Raw genomic sequence first — 24,108 nt, forward strand, 5'->3', positions numbered from 1 at the left:
TTTTTTTTTTTTTAATTGGTTACCCTGTGTGCATGCATACAGTGCTGGTTTTCTCATATTGATGTTTTTTTCCATGATCTTGGGCTGTGTAGTTATAAATAGAACCATAGTGATGACCGTTGCCTGAACTATGAATAACATAAAATCAGAATATCTGTTCTTTCGGAATATCTGAAGCCTAATGTGTTTCTGCTGTACATTCCTCTATGCTGAAATAAACACTCCTGTGTGCATACCCTAAAGGAAAACTATAAAGCTGCGGGAATGGGACGAAAGAGAAATTTTAATAGGAGCAGAGAAACTTCAGGGGAAGAGACTGACTGAGCATCACTAGTTGAACTGGGGTGATTGTTTGTATAATGTACATTTCTGGCTTAATGCTATAGTTGTGGCTGATGAGAAGCTTTGATGCAATTGTTTTTGGAAAAATATACTTCTTAATTAACAATTTCTATATAGTCTTAATATTATAGCAGTTTTTTTTCTAAAAGTCCCCGAAGTGAATAGAAACTTTCTGGAGTATAAATGAAAGTCTAGAATGGTCATTTTTAAAATAGTCATTTTTAAACAGTCATTTAAATACTCTTTTTTAAAAGTCTATAAAGATGCACAGCTTATATATTCAATTAGTTGGCTACATTTAAATGCTGAAACAGATTCTGATGACTTTGCCTTCCCTTTTCTTCTTTCTCTGACTGCATTGCTTTCTGTTTCAAGCAGATGTTCCACATAGCTTTTTTTTTTTTTTTTTTAACTTTTCCTCCCAATCTGCAGAGATTCATCCAAATGCATATCACATTATATGTGTCATTTTTCTCTGACAGCATCTGGCTAATGCATTTCTTCCTCACTAATATGAATTAGAGTTTCAGAAGGCATACATTAAATAAGAAGTGTTTGAGGTTCTGCGTAACCATTTTCAGATGCTAGTGGGTCAGCATTAGATCTCATTTTTGGACTATACTTATAAAAGCAGCACACGCTCTTTTTTTTTTTTTTTTTTTTTTTTGCTGGCACACTATATGCTCTCTGGAAAAAAAGCATTCCTTGAACCACATTTTTAGTAACACCTTTCATTTCATGAAGCATACAAAACTTTGGAAGAAAGGATTTGGTGAAGAAAAGTGATTTGGGGAGCCACTATTCATGTAATAGAGGTGACAGATGGGTAAGAAAGATAGTTGGGTAGCTCAGCTTGATAAGATTTTTATAGAAGGATGTAATCGATTGCTGATTGTTGTATTATAGTAGAGCTCGTTTCCAGAAGTCCTGTTAAAACATTTGCGTACATGCTGGTATTATTTCTATAAGACACCAGACCTCCTTGTCTCTTTGTTTGTATGAGCACTGAACTGACCTTGTGAATGAAAGTGACTGTAAAGTAGAGGTTAGTTATATCTGATGTGATCTTCCAGAATCTTTTTTGGTTGTGAGAATAAAAGTAGTGCTTTTTACTAGTCCTCTGTGGCTAGGTATCCTAGCTCTAATAATAGTAAATAATAAATGTCTGAAGGGAGAGCAGAAATAACATGTACAGACACTTGTTGTTCTCGTCTTTCTACTGTCAAGACTGAATGGACTTTTTGAGCAAGGGACTGCATCAAATTTAATAGTCTGCTGTGGTCCTGCCCTCCATAGATTTATTTAGTCATCTTTCTAATCCATTTACGTTCTTTTCCATTTCTGATATCCCATGACATTGAGTTTCTCTGGGGTCTGGCTTGAATTGAATTAATCTTCACAGTAGCCCTTGTGGTGCTATGTTTAGATCTGCATCCAGCCCAGTGCTAATAGCACTGCAGTGTCTGAGCTGATACTGAGCACAGAGCCAATCTCTGCCCACTCAGTGAATAGATGGGGATGCACAGGAGGCCAAGAGAGGACACATCCAGGCAGATGACCCAATCTGGCCAGGGAGACATTTCATGCAGAATAGTGCTGTTCTCAGCAGTGTAGAGGTAGGGGAATCAGAGGGAGGTAAGCTGCCTTCTCCTTGGAAGCTGGGTGAGCAGCAGTCTGCCCATGGGAGGTGGTGGGTGACTGGTGTTTGGTTTTATTGTCTATCTCTCTTCTTTCACTTCTCTTTCACTTACTTAACAGTTTTTATTGTGATCCACAAGTTTTCTTGCCTATGCTTTTTTTCCACTCCTCTTGGGAGTAAAAGGAAAGAAAGTTGTTGGTGTTGAGCTACCTACTGTGGTTAACCTACAACAGTTACACAGTTGTACTGTAGAACCATGGAATTAGTAACACGCTGAAAGTTTCAGTAAATACATCAAGAGTAGACAGCTTACTTTCTGCATCTTATCTTTTCATCATCTTTTCACCTCCCACAAGGTAGTTCTGTTCTCTTTTGCCTTTATACTTAGTCTAGGTAATTTTGGAATTTCGTAAGAGCTGTAGGCATGGAGTAATAAATACTGTGCTGCAAGATTCTGATTCCTGTGTCACTGGAGCAATATGTTCCATTACTGTATTTATAAATTCTTGCCATCCTTTCAGTTATTCAGAATAGAGGGAGGGACAGCAGAATTTCAATATAAAAGTATAACCAACATTAGTTGGCATATAAGGACATTTGCACTTCATGGGAAGATTTCAGTTTCTCGTTTAAGAAAGTTACTTGAAGTAGAGATGCTCAGGTCAACAGAGTCAACAGGTTAGCATTGAAGTTTAATTCTGATGTGTGATGTCTTTATCTCACATGGATTAGCCCTGTTCACTTATATTCTTTTTACACTTCAAGTGAACACTAAATATACAGTATTAATTAATTTTCACTATATACGTTTTCATGATTGTGGCTGTAGCACAGTGGGCATGGACATACTTAAAATTAGAAGAACTGATGCCATTTCAAAATCTGCCATTCCTATTAAATTGCAATGCTCAATTACTTGTTCAACAGATCTAATGTGGCTAATACAGGGGATTAATTGTATTTTCCCTGAATAATGCCATAGACAGTGTTAGCAGCTCTGCAGGTCTTGAGGAACTGAGAAATTTGTTAGCCTAGCACTGCTGCTGGTTCCATTACTGCTGGTTTTTTGTTTTTTTCCTGAACACTTCAGATTTAACACAGAATCTGCACTGTTCTTGTCTTTTGGGTTTGGAATTTTTGTACATTAATAGTAGCATCACATGTTGCAACAATATATTTGGATTAAAATACTTTCCCTTAACATCTTTTTTTTTTTTCTCTCTGATGGTTCCTACTATCAGGAGGTCGGCAAAGGGTGTTTCCAGGCATTGTTCATTTATTCTGTAATCGAAATAACCTTTCAGGTCTGTACGAAAAACCAGCCTATAGACCCTTTCTATGCAAGGGTCACTTGCATAGAAAACTGCAAGAAACTTTTCTCCTGACTTCTGTAGCCACTTGTCTTTTACAGTCTCTCAGTGGATTATCCCCATGTTTGCTTTTTCAGAGAATTAGAGCCCTTAATGTTTTGATGAGAACTTAAGTACTAGGCAGCAAGAGGGAGATGAGGAAGAGTATAAGGTATTTATCTTCAAAAGCTTGTGACTGACATGCAGATAAATCATAGTTTAAAAAGATAGGAACTGGGGGCAGGTCATTGTTCTGAGACTCAAAGGACACAGAAAATAAAGACAGTGATGAACAGGCTGAATACGAAAAGAAAGAAAAAAAGCTGTTTACCAGTGGATACCAAGAGATGCATTTTCCAAGTTTTGAGGTAAATGTGCAATAACAAAGAGTAGTCTGTATAACCAGAATTTTACATTACTGCATTTTGGGATTCATATTAAGTTATATTTCCACTGTGTAAATACTTTTGTATTTTTCAGTTGGGGCTTTGTCATGACTGGCTGGAATTTCTAGATCCTGAATCATCCTCTAAATCTCAGTGTTCATTTTTAGCATCAGGTCGTGTCTCTCCCAGAGGTTTCTTTCTGCCTCGTGAAATCACTTTCACCCAAGATAATCCAAGAGCCCTTTTGAAAAAATCAAACTTAAAGCTGCCATCATATAGCTAGACTGCTGTAGTTCACAGTGTATGTCTAAATTATGATTGTCCTGAAAAGTGGTGGCTGTGAGATGACTAGAAAAAACAGAAGACAAGTCTGGTAATGTGGCTGAGGTCCATTATCAATGGTCTGTATATCTTTGGTCAAGATAAACAAATTCTGCTTTTTAGTTCAGAGCTTAGAAAGATAAAAAATGTTGAGATAAACATTTTATTTACTGTCTGTAAATAATTACTGGATACTCCATCTGAAGCATCCTTTGGTTTAAAACTGAAAAAGCAGTGCACAAAATTCACTGTTTTGGAAAACACTTAACTATTAATTCTTTGGATATCAATGTGTACCAGAGGAAATTTGGAATTATTAAGGAAAAAAACTCCATGTTGTACTTAAATGTTTATGTTAAACGCTTTTTTTCTGTTACTTCTGCACTTTTAAGGCAGCACTAGTACTTCATCTAGATACAGTGGTAATGCTCACAAATAATAGTAACAAGTTCCTAAGTGATCCTGCAATAAGGAGTCATTATAATACACATAGTTAGCCACCTTGCTGAACATAAAGTTTTAAAAGCCAGGTGAACACTTCTTGTCTTCTAAAATTTGACCAATTGCTGTAGTCTTCAGCAGTAAGGTGTACTTTCTTTTTCTCAGTATAGCTGAAATTGCTTTTGACTCCAATTTGAGGAAGAAAATATCATTTTATTGTAAATGGTAAGTGGAAAGGTTATGTAAACTTTTGAGCTACTGCCTTGCAGTATACACATTCCTGGAAGTCAAAAAGCGTCGAAATAAATTTTACTGACAACTGTAAGATAAAAATGTTATTGAAGCTCAGCATGAATTGTAATTTTGAAGTAGCGTTTTGTGTAAATATTCTCAAACTCTAATGTGAACGGCCCAAAAAATGTAAGAGCAAACTATGAAAATTCTGGCATGCCTGTTAGTATGGGCATAAATTTTGTATTTATGAAAGAAGAGTGGAAGGAATTACCTCCATATAGATCGTGTACGTGATTTGAAAAAATTAGATTTGGGGTCCTCATACACTGTTATGAATTGTAGCCTTTAGAATTGTTATTGGAATCTTATATTTACCTTTTCTATTAAAAGTGGTTTGTTTGTTTGTTTTTTATACTATCAGTTTGTGAGATTTTTCTTGTTCCAAGTATAGCATGTAACTTTCTGTGGTTTCAGGGGAGCTTGACTGTTTCATGTGGGAGGTCCAAAGCAAAAGGTTGGAATTCTTGCACTTTCCAGCCACTACAAAGCAAAACTTCAATCAACATGTGCTGTTGAGAGGCTTTAATTCCAGTAGAGTATCTGCTGGTGTGAAGTGTGAGCCAGAGAGGCTGGAAGAAAGAAAAAGTGGGATTTCATGATACTTATAAAATAACAGTCAGAAGTATAGCCACTTAATTGTTGAAATAATACACATTTTATAATAGAGGATTTGAAAAGGAAAACGTGCAGTATTACAGAAGACTAATAAAAACAAATATTAGAAAGGAAGTTACAACCCTGAGGCATGGTTACTCTTCTTTATAACAGTGTGGTTTGTGCCTTATGACCTATTCGAATTCAGACAGTGCTGAGAGGCTCCTAAAGATTATATATGCATTACAAATCTCACGCATTCTTTCAGTCATACAGTCTCAAAGTAGTCTTTCAAAGTTTCTAAAAATTTGCTGGTTACTTCCTCTTTGTACTTGTCAGTATTTTTCTTCTGTGCTTCCTTTCTTGTAGTTTTGATCTGATGGGTATGAAGACCTTGTAAAGAGGTCAGCTTCTCTTTGTATCTGCTCTCCGTGGAGCTGTTTGTAAGACCCATTCCATTTTTTGCTTCTCTGATTCAGTGTGAACAATCCCACCTAATGAGAGAGCACGAAGATGTGCAGGAGCGAACAACGCTGCGCTATGAGGAGCGAATCACAGAGCTGCACAGTATCATTGCTGAATTAAATAAGAAGATTGATCGACTCCAGGGAACAACAATAAGGTATGGAAAATTCTTGAAAATTCTGTGCCATGCAAAAATTGATGCAAAGCATGGTGTGAATTACGCTCTAAATATAAATTGGTCATGACTCCTAGGTTGCTATGCTTGTCAGAGCTGGTACTTAATAGCTGCTCATAGTTAAGGTAGTAGAGTATCATCTGAAGGCACAGAAGTGCTGCATTCTCAATGGCAAAGTCATGTTCTGCTCAGCTTAGTGAGCACTACAAAGCTCTGTGCTGTGCTAAGTTTTTTGTTTTTTAGCTAAGTATACATGCAAAGGGATGAAATAAGTGATAGCCATCATTCATAAGGGAAGATGTAGCCAATCTGCACCTTGGCTTCTCACTTTCTTCTGTGTTATTCTGTAGATATCTAAGATGAATGAATCACTTCTAATGGGAAATACAGATCAATTGGATTTCAGTATGCTTTGCATCTACTTGAAGTTGTGACAAAACCAGTTGTATAACTGTTGTAAAGTAGGCTTTACATTTGACTGCAGATGGATGCTTTTTTTTCTCACTTGAACTAGTAAGAGAAAAGAGCTTGTTAAAAGTTTAGCTTTTGGGGATGCAGGTAAATCACACGAATGTATGGATTTTCTACGGAGTATCCAGTTACAGTTGATGCCTTTGTAGATAAAGTTTACTGGGGGTGTATAGCAAATTTTCAATCAATTACTGGCTGAATAGGTTTTTATATTTGCTTCATTTCTTTTCATTGTAGACATTTTTCTAAGCATAAGTCATTACAACTGCTCACTTAACCTTTCATAAAAAAATTATTATATGCAAAAAAAACCCCAAGATGTGTTCTACTATAAGAGAACGTATCATCATGCATATATACCTTTACAAGAGAAGTAGTGAAATTATATGGTGTTAGTATTATATGAGAAAATAAATGCTGTATACTTCGTGATGGTTATAACTGGTGGTGATCATGGTGAGATATTTTCAGGGAAAGATTTTCTAAACTGATAGTCTATCTCTGAAGAAAATCCCATTGACTCCCTTATTCATTTGTACTTGCTACCTCTGCGTGTAAAATTTCTTTTCATCTCAAGTCATTTTTCTTTTTAGCACGAGACTGCCTGTCCCACTCCCCTCTCTTCCTCTGGTGAAATTTTATGAACTGCAAAGGCCAATTGAAAAATGGAATCTGAAGTGTGAGAGCTGAATAGATATTTTTGTTTCAGTAGCAGAAAAACACTCTGAAAATTGAGAGAAATTGTACACAGAAGAGAGATTTTTTTGGTGGAATCTCTGTGGCAACTTAAATGTCAAATATATATCAAGATTTCCTGATGAGACCGTGCTGCTATTTAAGACAGTCAGGTCTACCTATTTCAAACCAGGTGGGTAAGAAAGAGATGGCCCTGTCTGAAGTCTGAAGCTGAAAGAATGCCCCTTAGTAGCTTCTTTCATCCATGTTCTGAAAAGTTGTGTATTGAAATAAAACACAATTTTGTTGAACATCAAAACTGCTTGTGTTCAGGCCAGTAGGCCAATCAAATGGACAAAGATTAATCAAATACCAAATAGCATTTTTAAAAAAGCAAATCACTTCAGATTTTACCATTGGACTAGATGATCTTTGTGGTTTTTTCCAGCCTTAATGATTCCATGATTTTAATTACGGATGTTAAGACTGGATAGATAGTGTGTTTAAATGTATCTATAAAAAAGGTAGTTATGGCATGAGCAAGAAAGTGAGGCATGAGAACTGAATTTGATACAAAGTGCATGTTGCTTCATGTGAAAAGTGCAGTTGTTATTCTCCTGGGGTGCAAACTTTCAAAGGCATTAGAGTAATACTATGGCAACAAATTGCTGAACCATTGCTATGCCCCAGCTCTTTGGTTTTACCATATGAGAGCTCCTTTTTGCTCAGCTAAGGGGTCCACCTGTTTGGATTCACTCTTGTTTTACTAGTAAGAATAAAAATGTTTATTAAGTCAGCGTTGGTTTTTTTTTTTTTTATTTCCTTAGTGAATGGAATGCCTTGTTTTCTGTGGCTATCCAATTATTTAGTGTTTAGGGAGTAGAAGAGAAATATTTTTGCTTAAAGTGTCAAGCATAAGTAGAATTGGAGAGATTTCTTTGTTACTAACAATGTCTGAAAGAAATAAAACTAACGCTTTTTGCTGCCTCTTTCTGTAAATTCAGTGTGGGATTTTCTTTGCGTCACCCTTCAGAAGCTGTTCCATCCCACAGAGCAGGGGTTGTGTAATTGCTGTCACTGCTGGGACAGATGTGACTCACCACACTCCACCCTTGGCCATCAGGAATATGAGCACCAAAGCTGGAGCAACGTGGCTGTTCCCAGGCTTTGGCACTTAACACTCTCTTGCTAAATCAGATTACAGGAGGTATTTGAGTTTTTCATATGACTGTAGGACACCTGCATGTAATACCAAGAGGAAGCTTTTCTTGTGATACCACAACATTTTGGCTTTCTAGAAGCAGTTTCTTGATGTTACTTCAGCTGCAGAATAGATAAATGTTTCCCTAGTGCTAACACAGATCGTTCGATATTTTCATGTGTTGTTTTTAGGCTGTAAATATAAACTTCGGTGAACTGTTTCTTTATGACATCTTTATGGGCCTTTTCAGTAAACAGAAATATCCTGGAAACAATTAGAAGAAAATCGAGTTTCATGGAGAGTTTTCATCTGTCCTCCTGACTCTGTGTTATCTTTAAATTTTTAACTGTTCATTTGAATGTGAGTACTGTCCTCAGAAGGAATGTAGAATGTAAGCAGAAAAGAGTGTTAAAGTTCAAATTAAGTATTGCAACAGCCTGAGGAGTCCTGAAGATTGTGTAAACTGGTTGGTAGTCTCCATTCCTAGATATTCTCTCTCTCTCACGCTCTTTCTTCCTATTCCCCACTCCCTCCCTCTGGTTTTTTTCTCCTTGTGATGACTGGGGGTTTTGAACTGCTTAGAGCATAATAGTTGATGATAACATGGCTTAATAAGGCCAGGTCTAGAAGAAAGCTTAATTTGCATGTTGATGTCTGTGCCTCTTCCCAGGTAAATTTGATATGCTGATCTTAGTAGCAGTTACCTCGTATGGGGTTTTTTGTGTTATCTTTTTTATTTTTCCAGAAATTTTCAGGATTGTTCTAGGTTTGCTAGCCATTTTGTGGTATAACACATTCCATGTGTGTGATCACATGAAGTTAGCTGCTGCTCTTGCATTACATTCTTCCTGCATTCCTAACAAAAATGAGGTCACCATGGTTGTGGGAGCAAGCCAACATTCATTTGAAGATTTCTCATCACCCTTCTGCTGCTCTGGACAGCTCAGCTGGTTTGGAAGCCTAGCCTTGCCAAAAAAAAAAAGGGGGGGGGGGGAGGGAGGAGGGGGATGCACAGCTGTAACTTATTGCATATTAAAGCTGAAAGAGACTCACCTGTGCTGATACTGCACAATTAGAAGAGCCTCTTGCTTGCCTGTTTTTTTATGTCTGACACTGTAGAATTTGTCCACTATGGCAGATTGATTACATGATGGTTGATGATTTGAAGCAAAAGAACTCTACCCTCCACTGGCATGAGGGTGCTTTTTTTCAGTTGAGCTGTCTGTAGACCTAAACTTTGGCTCTATTTTTTCTTGGAAAAATATAACTGGGTGGCAATGCCTTGGTTTTGTTGTCTGGTAGGAAGAGAATAGGAAGGGGTGGCTAGTATGTTATTTTTAATATTAAGCCACAGTTTTTGGACAAACAGAATAAGGCTGTTGAATGGAAGAATATATGGTGTTTGTGCATGATCTTACAGAGCCTTTAACCTTCTACTGAGTGATGCTAGCTTGAAATTCCTGATAGTGTCATCTGGATGCATATGGCGGTGTTACTCCATGCTTTTCCTATTTCAGCTTGTCAAAGGAGAATGTTTTTACATTTATTGGTTCTTTTTGACCAAATGCAAGTTGTGTACTACTTTATTTTTTTCCTCCCAAAGTGTGTACAACTTACAAGACAGCAGAGCCAATCAAATGAGGCTCTCCAATTGTAGAGTTGTATTTTAAATGTTTGGACATAAAGGATACATTCAAATAATTCTGAAGCATGGAAAAGATTTACAAATTCTGCTGCAGTATGCTAACATGGAGTTATGTTTACATTAAAAGTGAATGCTCCTGACTTTAGAAATTTTTAGTACCGCCTTCTGTTCGCATAAACTCTTTTTTTTTTTTCTTTTTTTTCCATTAATCACACATTTGGCTGGGAAAATCATCAGTAATCCAGTTGTTCTGAACTGACTTTGGCCAGTGACTGGCAGTTTTCTTCAGGTGTCAGCTTGAAGTTCAGGAAAAAAAAGAAAGTGGATAGGTGATATTGTTATATAAGAAAAAAAGATTTTCTTGGAGTTAATGAAGAAGTAGAACGAATAGACCAGAGCATCACAAGAAATAACAAGAAATTAAATGACACTCGTAATCATACATACCCAGTGACCTAGAGGTCTGATGATAGCTTTTAATTCTAGATTCCATTTAGTTTGTAGGTGAAAGCTACTTGAATTCAATTCAAACAGCAATATTGGGCTCAGCAAACAATACCTCAGACCCACCTGCACTGGGGTGACTCCTATATTATCTGTAGCTTATTGCTCTTTGTTTACAGATGAACTAGTTTAGACAGACCTCAAGTGTGTGTAGAAAGAGAGCAGCCAATCTTTGGGTTGCAGTGCTGATACACCTGCAGAATTTTGTTTGAGAGTCCTAGAATGCATTTGTTCAGTAAAATGGTTGTTTAAAAACTGCTGACATCTGAAGGGTGGAATTATCCAGTGTTTGCAGGTGTGACAGGAATGCACCTTACCAGCGCTGTGGAAGAGTTTTGCAGTGATACAGAATGATGCAGAAAATTTACTTTTTTTCTTCTTTTTTCGGCACTTGATATTTGATAAAGGTTTTCTCGACAGCTGTCCCTTAATAGTAGTCCTTGATTGCATCTAATGTGAGGAAAGTAGGAAGTGCATGCATATCTGTAAGAGATGCTTTTTTGTTCCACAACTGATCCCAGGCTAATCTGTGCTTAGAAAAGCTTGATATGGGCTTAATTGCCTCCAGCTAACTATTATGTTCTGATGAAGTGGAGCATCTTTAAACCAGAGAGAACAAATACTTGCTTTCTCCAGCCAGGACATAGATGATGGCAGTGGGGAAAAAAAAGCAACAAAGTGGCTGTGATCCTTCTGTTTTATGAATGGTGTTGCAGAAGTTCAGTGAGTAGCCATAAGGTGTGAAAAGCCTTGTCCTTCCAGTGCCATTGAGGAACTGCTCTCCCATTTTGGAGAAAGGGAAGTCTCAAATGATATCTTCTTATTGCCAACTAGAAAACTGTCATTTTGAGCCTCGTATTGGTTCAGTAAGTCCTGATAACCTTGTGTACAGTGTTCTTTGTGTTCTTGTGTGAGCATTCATGGACCCACCTGCTGCAAACTTTGTGATATTCCAGAGTTGCCACCGTCGCTGAAATGCATTGAAGCTGATATTCAACTCTCTACACAGTTCTCTGTAATTCTCAGATTCACATGGATGAGCTGTGGAGACAGTCTTCATTTTGAGAAGTGACAGCTGTGCATAACTGTCTGGAATGTGGCTTGTCTTTTATATCGCTGCTGCCACTGCTGAAAGGCACCACCCACTGCCTGACTGTGCTCACGTCCACTGGTTGATCTCCATAGGCATGCAGCAAGAATCAATGAATGTCAATGGATGCCATTTTTTCTGCATGGAGGAATTCAGTGATGTAATGGAATATTGGTGGGAAGGTTCAATCTTTTCTGACATATTACCATCTGCCTCTAATGTCATGGGCCAACATAATAAAATCAGAGGCGTTACTTCTCAGCAGTCTTCATAGTTCTCTCACTTTCTTAAGTACTACTGCGTAGTATCTTTAAAACTTTTATTTGATCTAAATCTCAGTTTTTACCAGCTGACCTGCATATTTCGAAATGCTTCTGATAAGGTCTGGATTTCTTTGCACTGAAACAGATGCAAGGAGTAGAAGAGCATTATCATTTCTGTAAAATTACATTTCAGTACCTTGGGAAACCCTACTTAGGTTGAGTAGACTTGATTCCTAAATTGTTACTTCTACTGCTTTGAGAGCAGATTTTTTTTCTGTTAGTGTTTTATGTATTCACAGGCCTTCGTCTCTGCTGTTTCTGCCTGGCAAATCCAGACAACCCTCCAGGCTAAATCCTGCAATGTTTCTGCATGAAACACTCATCACCATGTATCTTACACACTGCAGACTTAGAGTACAGATGCCCCTCCCATATGCAGATCCCCAGATAGCTCTTTGCTATTTCTTACTTGTTCCAAATTCAGACAATTCTGTTCTCATGGTGTGTTTCTTATCCACAATCCTGCTGAAACTGCAGTAGAATAAACCTCTGTGTTTGATTTGAAGATTTAAAAAAAAAAAAAGTCTGTTTTCTTACTTGTCAGATGGACTCTGCATCCAAAAATATGGATTATATGAAAAACTGGCGTTTTTGGCATATTTAAAATATGTATGTTAACGTCAGAAGAGTTGCTGTGGAAATATTTTTTAGTCCAATCGGCAAGTGGGTCAAAAGAGAAAATGTTCACAAATGTTCTTGGCAAAGCTATTGTTCTTTTGCTTATCTTCTTCCCCAGTACTTTGAACTGAGACAGAAGGGGAAAGCCCTGATTTTTTAAGGTCGATGGATTTAGCTAGTCTTCTGTGTCCTAAATAATTTTGGTTACTGTCTTGACAGGTAACTTAAAACCTAGCTAATTGATGGTTTTTATTCTCCATTAACTTGAGCAGTTTTGTACTCATTCTCTTTCTTTTGAGAAGAGAAAGTGAAAACCTACTTCTCCCCAGGATAATTTGATACACATACACAGATATGTATGTGTATGCCTTGCTTTTCACTCAGGCCGGTGGCATCCTTCAACAGAGGAGAAGACCAAATTCTGTTATTCTTAATCAGCTATGTGATCAAAGCAATTTGTGCTCATTACACATGGTCTGTTCAGGAGTTACTGTAGTGCAGTGTGACTCTTCCTTGCACTCATTTCCACTCCTTGTGTCACTGTATGGTAGTCTGGAGTAATAAAAATAGGGGTTTAAGAAAATGGAAGCCAGGTATAGGCTGCTCTAAATTTGTGGGAACAGACCAATTAAAGTTGCTTTGTGGTAGCAGATATAAAACTTTCTCTGATGGCTGGACAAAATGCCATTAGAGTTGTGTGGATTATATCACAGAGTTGCATATTTACTCAGAGGTTTTGATTTCTGTCTTTGCTCTCTTGTTTAGGGAAGAAGATGAGTATTCAGAGCTGCGGTCAGAACTCAGCCAAAGCCAGCATGAGGTTAATGAAGACTCACGCAGCATGGACCAGAATTCTGTTTCGGTACCGGAGAATCAATCCACCATGGTCACTGCAGACATGGGTGAGTGATACTTCTTAGAAGACATGGAACTACGGAGTATCACCTCAGCCTCCTCTGGGCTGAACAAACTCAGGGACCTCAGCCACTTGTTGCACAACTTACTGTCTGTTTGCCACCTTCATAGCCCTTCTTTGGATGCTCTCTAATAATTTTATGTCCTTCTTAATGAACACCCATTACAGAAAGCCATCCTTTTTTGTAGGAGGAATCATAACTTTAGAAATGCTAGCCAGAACATGGTGAAGAAGTAAACTGAGGCTGTATTAATCAAAGCAAATGCTGGAATAAAATGTAGTCATGATAGAGTAACGTAATTACATATGCTGCTCTACTGTTACTGGTAATATAATAGCAAGAGCTAAAATATGAATGCTCCTCAGTATATCCTGTAGAGTTTGTGGAGTGGTAGTGTAGAAATAATACACAGCAGTAAAAATGCTTGCCACTGTTTTTAATAAGGTATAAGAACTGTTGATGCTCTTCTGTCATGTGATACATCACTTGGGTACTATATGATCAGAAATTTCTGCAAACTCTTAACTAGTAAGTCAGCAGTGTCAACCAGCACATTTGAGAGACAGCTTACAGGTGAATTCTTTTCTCTGTCTTCTGTAGGGTCTGTATCTCAGCTGTTGCCAGATGTGAGCATCATAATGTCATTGAATGTACCAGGCAGAAGACTCAGAAAAACCTGTGAGAGTAATCAAATCAGAAAACTAGGCCCTGAATGGCAAAGAATAACCAAAAAAAGGCACCATGTAACATTTAAAATTAAAAATGTAGTTTTAGCTGTAATCTCAAATTTTAAAATTATAAATCTTAAATTTGTATTTTTCAGAAAAATATTTTTAAACTAAGAATGAATATTGTGGATGTGTAAGGAGAATGTTGTCTGTCAGACTGGAGGAAGCTCATGATTGCAATTAATGTGTTTACTGTATTTAACCTTGTAAATTGTTGAGGAAAAAATGACAGATTGTAAAGGTATACCATTCAGAAAAGGAATGCTTTTCTGCATCAGATACGTCATGGGCTAAAGTTTGTACTTTTACCACACCACTCAGTATTGCAATGTAGTATTCTGTTCTGTTTTAGATAACTGTAGTGACTTGAATTCAGAACTACAGAGAGTGCTGACAGGTCTGGAGAATGTTGTCTGCGGAAGGAAGAAGAGCAGTTGCAGTTTGTCGGTGGCAGAAGTGGACAGACATATTGAACAGCTCACGACTGCCAGTGAACATTGTGATTTAGCCATTAAGGTAACAGTAATATCAGGCTGTAAGTGTGGTGTATTTATTGCATGTGTGACAGATGTATTTTACATATTCTGTAGAAATGACACATCAGAAGTCAAAGTACCTCACAGAAGTCAATTCTAGTTGAGTTTATGTGGTGGACAGGTACACCTGTTACACATTAGATTTTCCAGGCGTAGAAGAAGATACTTGTAGACTTCTCAAAACAGAAATGCATTTGCCTTATCCTTCTCTCTGTCAGTTGAGTTTTATATTAATTAGTCTAAATGCACTGAGGTTTTATGGAGGAAAGTTGAAATGGAATTTAAAAGGACAGACTGTATCTGATTGTAAAAACCTTGACCTTACTTTTTTCACAGAGGCTTGTAGTCTGATCTTCAACTTGTTGTTAAAAAGTTTATTTCCTTTTTCATTCCACTTAGGAACCTTGCTATGCACAGAAGGTAGTTAAAATGAATATATTGATAACCATAAATAACCACTTTTTTATTATGAACAAATAATGGTATGTCACTGATACCACAGTGTCCTTCTTCTGGAAACAGTGGGAAGATTTCTTGCAGAAAAAAAACCAGTTTTGTTTTCAACTTGACTTGTCCTTTTCAGCTGTACTATAACTGAGTCTTTGATTCCCTCCCAGGTTAAGAATGTAAACTTCTAGTCATTTTTGTTATACACAAAAATCATATAAAACAAGTAGACTATTTTTACCTTGGTATATGAGTAACTAATCTAATTTGTAATTAAACATGAAAGTTCAGTCTTTGGCTAAAACATTCTCTTGGGAAGTCCAATGAAGTGAAACTTCTCTGCTGCTAGTTGTGTAATGCAGTCATTTAGATTCCCTATCTATTGTTAACATGTTAACATAGACTGATCTAAAAGAGATTCAAACCTCTATGAGCAAGATTTTTATTTCTTTTCTCAAACATCTTGGATAAATGAATACATTTAACACAGGCAAAGTATACGTTAATTGCATAGCAGAGTAAGAGCTCCTTAGAAGAAATCTGACACTCGGCGTTACGCAGCATTTTAAGACTTAAACGACCAGTTGGGCTGTTCATTCACAGTAGTGTTCCTTTGCTAGTAGTGTGTGCACGTGGTTCAGTTTCAGCCTGTGGAAGCTGTTCCATCTACTTTGTGCTGTGCAGTGCCTATAGGTTGTAGTTCTGAGTAAGCGAGGAGCTGGGGTGGAAATACTAGAATGAATGATGTTCCATGGAAAACTGGCCTTTTTAGATAGTAGGAGGGCTGTAAAATCTTCTGATTTATTTCTCTGTACCCTGTGGGGAGAATGTACTCAAGGTTGTGGGGAAGCAAGAATCTTTTCTTTTTTATTCTTTCTCTCCCCCTTTTTGTTGGGTCGGTCTAGTGTTAAGAAAAGCCCTGTGTCCGTGCACCAGAGCCCATGCCCAGGCTGCTGCTTCCTGAGCCCTACCCAGGCAGGGATACAACAAGTGTGTTGCTTCCCTATGGCAGGTAGTCATTAATTGGTTTTAAAATGTTTTGAGATGAATTTACAGGGACTGCTGTCACTTCTGGGTATTACAAAAATAGTAGAACAAATTTGCATTTAAAACATCCCTTTGCTTTACTGTGGGTCAGCATGAAATATTTTAATAAAATGGTTATCCCTCATAACAAGCAAAAGAAGCCAAATAATTGTGTTGTGGGTTTGGGTGTGTACACATAATTATATAGTTGCTTGTTTCACACTTCTGTTCCATTAATGTAATCTTGTTCAATTAATTTACTTCTTCCTTTCTTTATGATGACTATATTTTTTCAGACAGTAGAAGAGATTGAGGGTGTCCTAGGACGTGACCTTTATCCAAATCTGTCTGAAGAGAGATCTCGATGGGAAAAGGAGCTTGCTGGCTTGCGGGAAGAAAATGAGAGCCTCACTGCCATGCTCTGTAGCAAAGAGGAGGAGCTGAATAGGACCAAGGCCACTATGAATGCTGTTCGTGAAGAAAGGGACAGACTGCGTAGAAGGGTAAAGCCTTAGAACTGTCTGCATACACACTGCATGAATTACTCTGTTTCAGAGGAAAACTAAGTTGTCCTGAGTAATTTTGTCATGAGAACATCTTCCTGTATGGGCTTTAGGGTTATCTGTTTTTAAAGCTGAGGTGTAAATGACAGAGCTAAGATAAAATTGAGCATTACTGAAAAAGCGTATATGATAAGCAGCTGACCTGAAGTCAGAAAGCATGTGTTAGCAGGAATTCTGATGCTCATCTCCACTGGAGCATATGTAACTTGTCCATAGAGAAAGCAGATGTTAATTTAGTGAATTTTCCTGCAAGGCATGTTAACAACAAATATTGCTTTGTTTTTGATGGAAATTCGATTTGTGATTAGGCGAAAGAAAAAGAACAGGATTCCTGTCACTGGGTAATAGTTCTCTAAACTGAACAATGCAGAGTCCCAGCAGAGTCCATGTCTACGTTTTATGGTGCTGCAGTGTCAGATAATGACTTTGTGCTTCATGTGAAGTCTGTAGTAGGAAAACTGGAAATTTGTTTACAAAAAAGTAGATAAAGACAACATGACTACAGTACCTGTTACTTTTAAAATAAGTTGACTTAATCTGCGAGATATAATTTTGTTATTAAAATACGTCTGTTTAAGGTTTATGCTCAATTAGAGTAGCAGTTTAGACCACCATAAGTTGTTAAAATTACTGAAAGTGTTGTTGTTCACCTAGTGGCAGCAGAGCAACTCTCTGTGCAAGCACGGTGTTTCTAAAACAGCATTGTTCTGTAGTTATTGTACCATTTCAGCACGAAGCTGCACCAATTTTCAAATACCAGGGTTGAAATTACTTTTACAAAATCCTCTCACGTCTTTTAACACTAAAAATGCCATGTATTATGAGGGAAGAGCAACAGTGTACTATTAGTTAAACAAGACCATTTCCAACTTTGGTTTTCTAAAATGCATTTCTGTACCAGAAGTATGAATTGGTTTCAGTCCTGATTTTTTGGTGGTTCTTTTCACAGAGGGATAGTACTCTCCTCTTTAGTTATAAAAGTAGTATTTACACGTTTGGTAAACTATTGTAGAGTTTTTATGGAGAAGAGAAATTTGCACTTGCGAAACTTGCGTACAGAAATGCAGGTACTGGGATTACAGATGATATCCCAGTATTGGGATATCATGCAAGGAAAAAATACGTGTTTCTGAGGATAGAATTAGTAGAAAATTGATTGTAAATTCATGTGCTTAAAAGCCAGATTAGAAAAAATGTCATGACAACGAGGAATTCTTCAGTTAAAAAAAAAAGAAAAAAGAAAAAAAAAAGAATTGTTGTTTGTACTCAGTGGGATTATCCTGTGAGACATTTGTGCATGGCAGCAAATGCTGTCTTATGAAGTACCAGGTCAAATTTTTCCAGTAGAGATTGGAAAGGTTATTATACTTTATGTTAAAAGTGGTGAGATCTGATCTGGAGTATTTTATGTATTTCTTATCTTCTTTGCGTAAATAGATGTAGCTTAAATTGTCAAAAAAAATGTAGAAGAAGATATTAAAAATGAGAGATTACTTGGAGAAGTGACTGAAAGAGACTGTCTTGTTTAACCTGGCAGAGCAAAATCTGTGTTTCATTCCTCATGAGTGCTAGAGAAAGCAAGTAAGAATGGGAACTAACTGCTATTCAAGCTCAGGGACAGAATTGGAACAAGAAAATATTAATATAGACTATTTATAACTGCATTAGGCTAATTAAGTAGAAATTAGTCTATGAGGTGTCTAGCACGAGAGAGCTGTGGTTCTGAAGAGAATAATGAGTAAGGATAGAGACTACTTTGAAAACAGAGCTTAAAATACTGAAGATATGTTTGTGTGATGAAAGATACAACTGTGTAGATACTGATCAAAATGAGGATATTGGGATTGTGTCCAAAGACAAGCAAAATAGCCTGCTTTTAATACAGCAGCTTCAATTCTAGTGGTAGTTTAATTATCTGTGTAAAACTGTGGTGTTTTGTCTGGTTGCCACTAGAGCAGAGGGCTGGGTTAGATGATGAGAAAATCTAATTCTGTGAATGTGGATTATGCTTGAAATGGTTGTCCTGTATTGGAAGTCCCAAGTATTTGTGGACTATTGGTTATATTATGAAACTTACACAGTGTTTTCGTAGGGGCTAGGAGTGGAAGGGCAGCATGTTAATGTTGATCTGATAGTTGTTGGTCTGTCTCTTTGAACTGATCAGTGCGGATGCTGCATCTCTCAGTAATGTGTGTCTGCTACAGAAGCATCTCTAGTGGATATAGGATTGGAGAACTCCAGCCTGTGTGGTGTAAGCTGCTGGCACAGCTGTCAGATGGTAGCAGCAGGACGTCACTATGGCTGGAACTGTGTTCAGTCTGTTGTGTGTGGAGATGGTGACTCTTGAGATGCTCCTTAAGGATTCTGAGCTGTACTGTATGACAAGCCAGTTGAGTTTGTGTTTGGTGTTTGTTTGTTTGTTTTTTAAACTAAGGAAGTTCTTCTTGCACAAACAAGATAGAACGATGTCTTGCCCTAACTTTCTGGTAGATAAAGAATTAATGCTGGGTTGGCACATAAAATATGGCAAACCGTGTTCAGGCACAGCTGGCAGTTTCTTTCAGTTATTTTCATTTGGTTTCCATCTTTCAATGACATCACTGAAATACCTTTTTTAATATCACCCTGAACTTGAAGAACAAATGGTTTATTGCCGCCACTGGGGAGGTGTGTTAATGGCAAATGACTTCATCAGCAGCGCTGTGTAACGTTGTGTCCATAGTTGCAACAGCAAATATTTTGTTTGACCTGCTAAATATTTTCTGCATGCCAGCTGAACTCAGAGTCACTCCAGATTATTTCCCTGGAGAGCAGGGAAGGAGATCCAACAAAAATTTAGTTATTGTTCTCAAATTAAATTAAAGCGAGTAAGCTGAAGTTGACCAGATCAATAGGTCTGTTACTTTAGACCAATGTCTGTAATCAGGCAGAGTGCTTTCAATACATTTTTCTCAGGCTAGTTGGAGATTTAATTTAATTAGGTATTTAATGTGCTCAGTTAACAGATTGTGCTGCTTTCTAGAGCAGTAGCTATGAAACAACATATATGAAGAGTTTGTTTCTCATGGGTCTTTAGTAAATGAGGTAATCTGTATTTCTGTAGGGTGCTGTAGCTAATTTTGTTACACTGAATTTTATGTTATCTCTGTGTGATATTGCTGTATTAGACATACAGTTTGTTTAAGTCTGGGCTAGTCAGAGCCCTGAAAACTGCTTACTGTGACGTATGTTTATATTACTGAATTCCGAGTGATGATAAAATGAAATGCAGGGGAATTTCTGTATCAGGTCATGGGAATAGTATTAACTTAAAACTGGAATCAGAGCAGTGCAATTTAAAACTACTAGGTATAATAGCAGGCTTAAACAATAGTAGAATTAGTATTTGTCTTCTCGGAACCTCTTGTATTTAGCATGTGAGTCAGATGTGCAATATATAGCATGTAACCTTCACCATGACTGTAGAATAAAAGATGAGAATTTTTGGTGGAAAAACAAACGAACAAAAAACTAGTGTAGTTAATCAGATGCTTTCAGTTGTAATGATTTTTAGTGTATCTGCTCCAAACTAACCAGAAAGTGCAGACCTAATATTTTAGCTGTCTTTATCGTAAGACCTTAATGAAAATATAACCTAGAGTGAATTAGAAAACTGTAGTTTGAGTGTGCCATCCCGCACACTAACAAAGCTGGTATTTTATGGGCACTTACAGATTATTATAATCTTACACAGCATAAGGTGATCCGTGAGCAATTCTGTCATCTTGTCTCTTGGTTTGCAGAAAGGTGCAGTCCTAGTCAAAACCCGTTTCCAGTTCTGCACCATATTCAGGTGCACGTTACTTGTTTACACAGGAATATCTCTGTTATTAAGAAGCTAGAGCTTTGCTTCTTTTTCCAGGTTTGTATGACAGTACTTAGTGATTAATCTAAAATTAAATGAGGAAAAGATTGAGATAAGCTGACTGCCCTCACTTAAGTTTGTTTCCAGCTGCATGCATGCCTGGATCAGAATGCTCAGAGCTATCAGAGAAGGCTGTCTTCACGTCCAGTGTTGCATCCTCAGTTTGCTTTGCATCCGTTATAGAGGTGCTGCACCTAAATCCTTGGTCAGCAAGAAGCACTGTGTGGAGGACTCGTATCAGAAAGGTATCAAAGCCTATAGACGACCTGGTAACATCTAACCCAGAGCACTGCAGCTTGTTCTGCTGCTTAAAAAGCCCCTGTGTATAAACCTTGATAGCACACCTCGCACAGATACATGTGTCTGTGTGTTGTTCTTTTTCTCTGTTCGAAGGAATTTTTCAGACTGTGGATTTATTTTCAGTCCTCGCTGAGGAATCAAGCTTTCAGTGACAGTTAAATTCTTTCACATTTCTTTGTAAGTTCGTCCCTTTTTATGGGAGGCAGGGCATTTACAGAATGTATCTTAGCTGATGATGACAGATCTGAGCTGATTCAGCTCCAGAGAATTCATTGAGGAGATTGCCTGAGAAGTACTAGGAAATACATTTGTTATGATGTAAGCTGATGGCAATTCAAGACTACTGTGTTCAGTCAACCACAAAAGCAGATCTGTAGCAAATCAGGCTTGTTGGTCCTGATACTCATAATTCTCCTCCACAAATCTGTAGTACGGAATAAAATGGAAAGTGAGAGAGAGGTGTTAACTTCCTGTACTTCGTTGTACTTTATCTTCACCCTATTAATAAAAGGAAAAACAATTGAAGTGACATTAAAATGCTGGGAAAAAAAAATCCTGTGTAATTATGAAAGGAGTTCAAGGATACTGAATGGTGGAAGTGACAGGTCATAAGTAAGGTAGAATGAAAAGGATCTCATGTATACCTCTTATTTTGTTTAAGAACAAAAGCAACAGGTGTCTTTTGAATATGGAAATCTATAAAAGCAGGCAGTTTGTATATGTGCTTTTTACTTAGAGTATGTTAGAAAATTGATATTATGATATCATTATGATATTATGAATATGCATCTATAAAACACAAAGAGTAGAAATAAGTTTCTTAGACTCATGATTATAGACAATGAGCATGTTCCACTGAAGTAGTTCTTGTAATTCATTTCTATTGCTATTCATTTCTGTGAACAAGTCCCAGTTGCTTCTTAATCACTAATTAAGTCTTTCCTAAGTCCAACATTTCTGTAGCATGTCAGCCCCTTTTTTATCTTGTCTTTGCTCTCTTTTTATTTAGTTTACAGGGCACTCACAATAAATTCTGCTTTTTCCCTTATTTCCTACTCCAACTCTCAGCATTCAAATAAAATTAAAAAAAAAAACAACAAACAATTGCAGCTAAACACAAAAAAGTAATGCATAACATTTGAGGTTATGTGAGTTCTCATCAGTTACTTCAAAAAATGTTTGTTTTGACTTATCTTGGTAACTATCAGTTTCTCTGAAGTTTAATGACTCTTGCCTTGTGCCTCAATGCCCCTTCTGCTGCGGTGTCATTACTTCTGTAATGCTGTGGACTTCTTCCAACTAATGGAATATCTTCCTTTCCACCTCCCCTCCCAGTTGTGGTTTTTACAAGTATTGTCTTGGATTTGTACTTTCTGCCTTTGGCTGCTTCTCAACCTTATTTCTTCTGATCATATAATACAATCTGCACGTCTACCAATTTCCATCTCAGTTTGGAGTTGGAGGGCTTTATGGTAATTTAGATATTCTCTTGATGTTCCTATGTTTAAACTAAACATGATGCAAAGGTCTAAGAAATCTTCTTTTTTTTTTTTTTTTAAGTTCTTCCACATTATTCCTCCACAGCTTACAAATCCAGATTTTATGTCTTTTAGTAGAACTATTTTGATTGTTTTGTTTGTTTTTTTGTTTTGTTTTTTGTTTTCCAAACTTGTCTTTGTCCTGTCATGGTTTCGTGATTTTTCTTATCAGTATTCCACATCATAACCATCATTTAGGTAAATAGTTAAAGCATTAGCTAAATAGGTAAATATTTTAGCATTTTCTAAGATGGACAATGCAGCAGAGATTACTTTGGAATAGTTAAAGAAACAGTAATACATGTGATTTTGATTTAATTAAGTTTTGGGGTTGCCTCTTTCTCCTCAATGTAATGCCAAACAGTGCAAATCCTGTCTGTACTGGTGTACCTCATCTGCAAGTATAAACATAACCACAAGATTTATTTTAGTTTTAAGATATCAACGCTAAAATAATTGGTTTGCATTAGTGCAGCATCCTGTCCATAAGACTTGTATTAGTGCAGCTGTGCCCACGTTGCAGTTGTACGTGTATTATTACATATGGAAGCCTCAACTGCAAATATTAAGAAGATAAATGCTTTGTATGTGCATTTCATATACTATGCTCATTTAACTCTCATTACAGCAGTTACACTTAAGATGTATAATTGTGAGGCAAATACTCATGTTCATTGTTCAACAAAGCTCCTTGAAACGTTGGAACTTTCCTTTAAGGCGTTGCATACTTCACCCTTTTCAACAGAGAGATCAAAGGAGCTATTTTTGTTCACATTGTGCAATTTACATTGTGCATTCCTCTATGACTGAACAGGGAAGTTATGAGTACAGTTAGCCTTCATGTAGCCTCTTACTAGTAATATGCAATTGTTCTACACTGCTATGTAAAGAATGTTCTTTTCCTTACCTCCTTGTGATTTGCACTTACCTAAAAGTTCTGTTGTTCTGACATCAACTCCTCAAACAACCTGACCTTCAGTTTGTGGCATCTGAGGCAGGGGCAAGTGAACTCCTCAGGGGCATAGAAGCAGACTGCAGAGGATTGTAGGAGACATAAGATACTGCTTTGTTGACTGGGAGGAGTTCTAGCTTGAACTTTTTTCTCTGTGCAGTAGCTTGAAGTGCTTGTCGTGCTGAGTACGTGCTGAATGCCACTCCTTCAAACAGAGGTTAATTAGTGCATTTGGTAAGCCTAAAGCTGAAGGAGGCTTTTTTTTTTATATTTTCTGGCTATGGAATTTCAGCTTGCTTAATCAGACACTGGTGTTGGTGTAAGATGTTACATTTATTTGGAAATCCCACCTTACAGAATGGATATCGAAGTTGCATTTCGTGCTTCAGGAGGTTGTCAAGTTCACTGAGCTCTTCTTAATTACCAGACTTATGGTAAAATTTCACAAGTTCTGTTGTGAGCAGTTTTTGTATAATCCATGCAGAAATCTGCCTATTGAAGTAGACATTCTGCATTCAGGGAACCTTCCTCTCCATGTGTTTCCTCTCCCTTCTCTCATTTCCCACTCTTTGTTTTTGACCAAGATGCTTGTTCTGTAGGAAAAATTAGTTCTGTCACTTTACTTTGTGTCATAATTGTTGTTAAGCAAAGCATTTATTCCTTG

The 24,108-nt window shown here is 37.3% G+C and overlaps 1 protein-coding gene across 3 annotated transcripts in view; it reads left to right on the forward strand.

Annotated features, from left to right (window-relative positions):
• Positions 1–24,108, forward strand: part of MCC (MCC regulator of Wnt signaling pathway) — a 182,413-nt gene that overhangs the window by 121,035 nt on the left and 37,270 nt on the right. For all 3 annotated transcript variants that reach the window (XM_090132372.1, XM_031609899.2, XM_090132373.1), the window contains 4 exons: positions 5,846–5,988; positions 13,299–13,435; positions 14,531–14,694; positions 16,484–16,690. In XM_090132372.1, coding sequence (XP_089988498.1) covers positions 5,846–5,988; positions 13,299–13,435; positions 14,531–14,694; positions 16,484–16,690 — 651 coding nt within the window. The remainder of the gene's footprint in view (positions 1–5,845; positions 5,989–13,298; positions 13,436–14,530; positions 14,695–16,483; positions 16,691–24,108) is intronic.

Source organism: Phasianus colchicus, chromosome Z (assembly GCF_987193195.1).
Source record: "Phasianus colchicus chromosome Z, bPhaCol1.hap1.1, whole genome shotgun sequence".
NCBI classification, from domain to species: Eukaryota; Metazoa; Chordata; class Aves; order Galliformes; family Phasianidae; genus Phasianus; species Phasianus colchicus.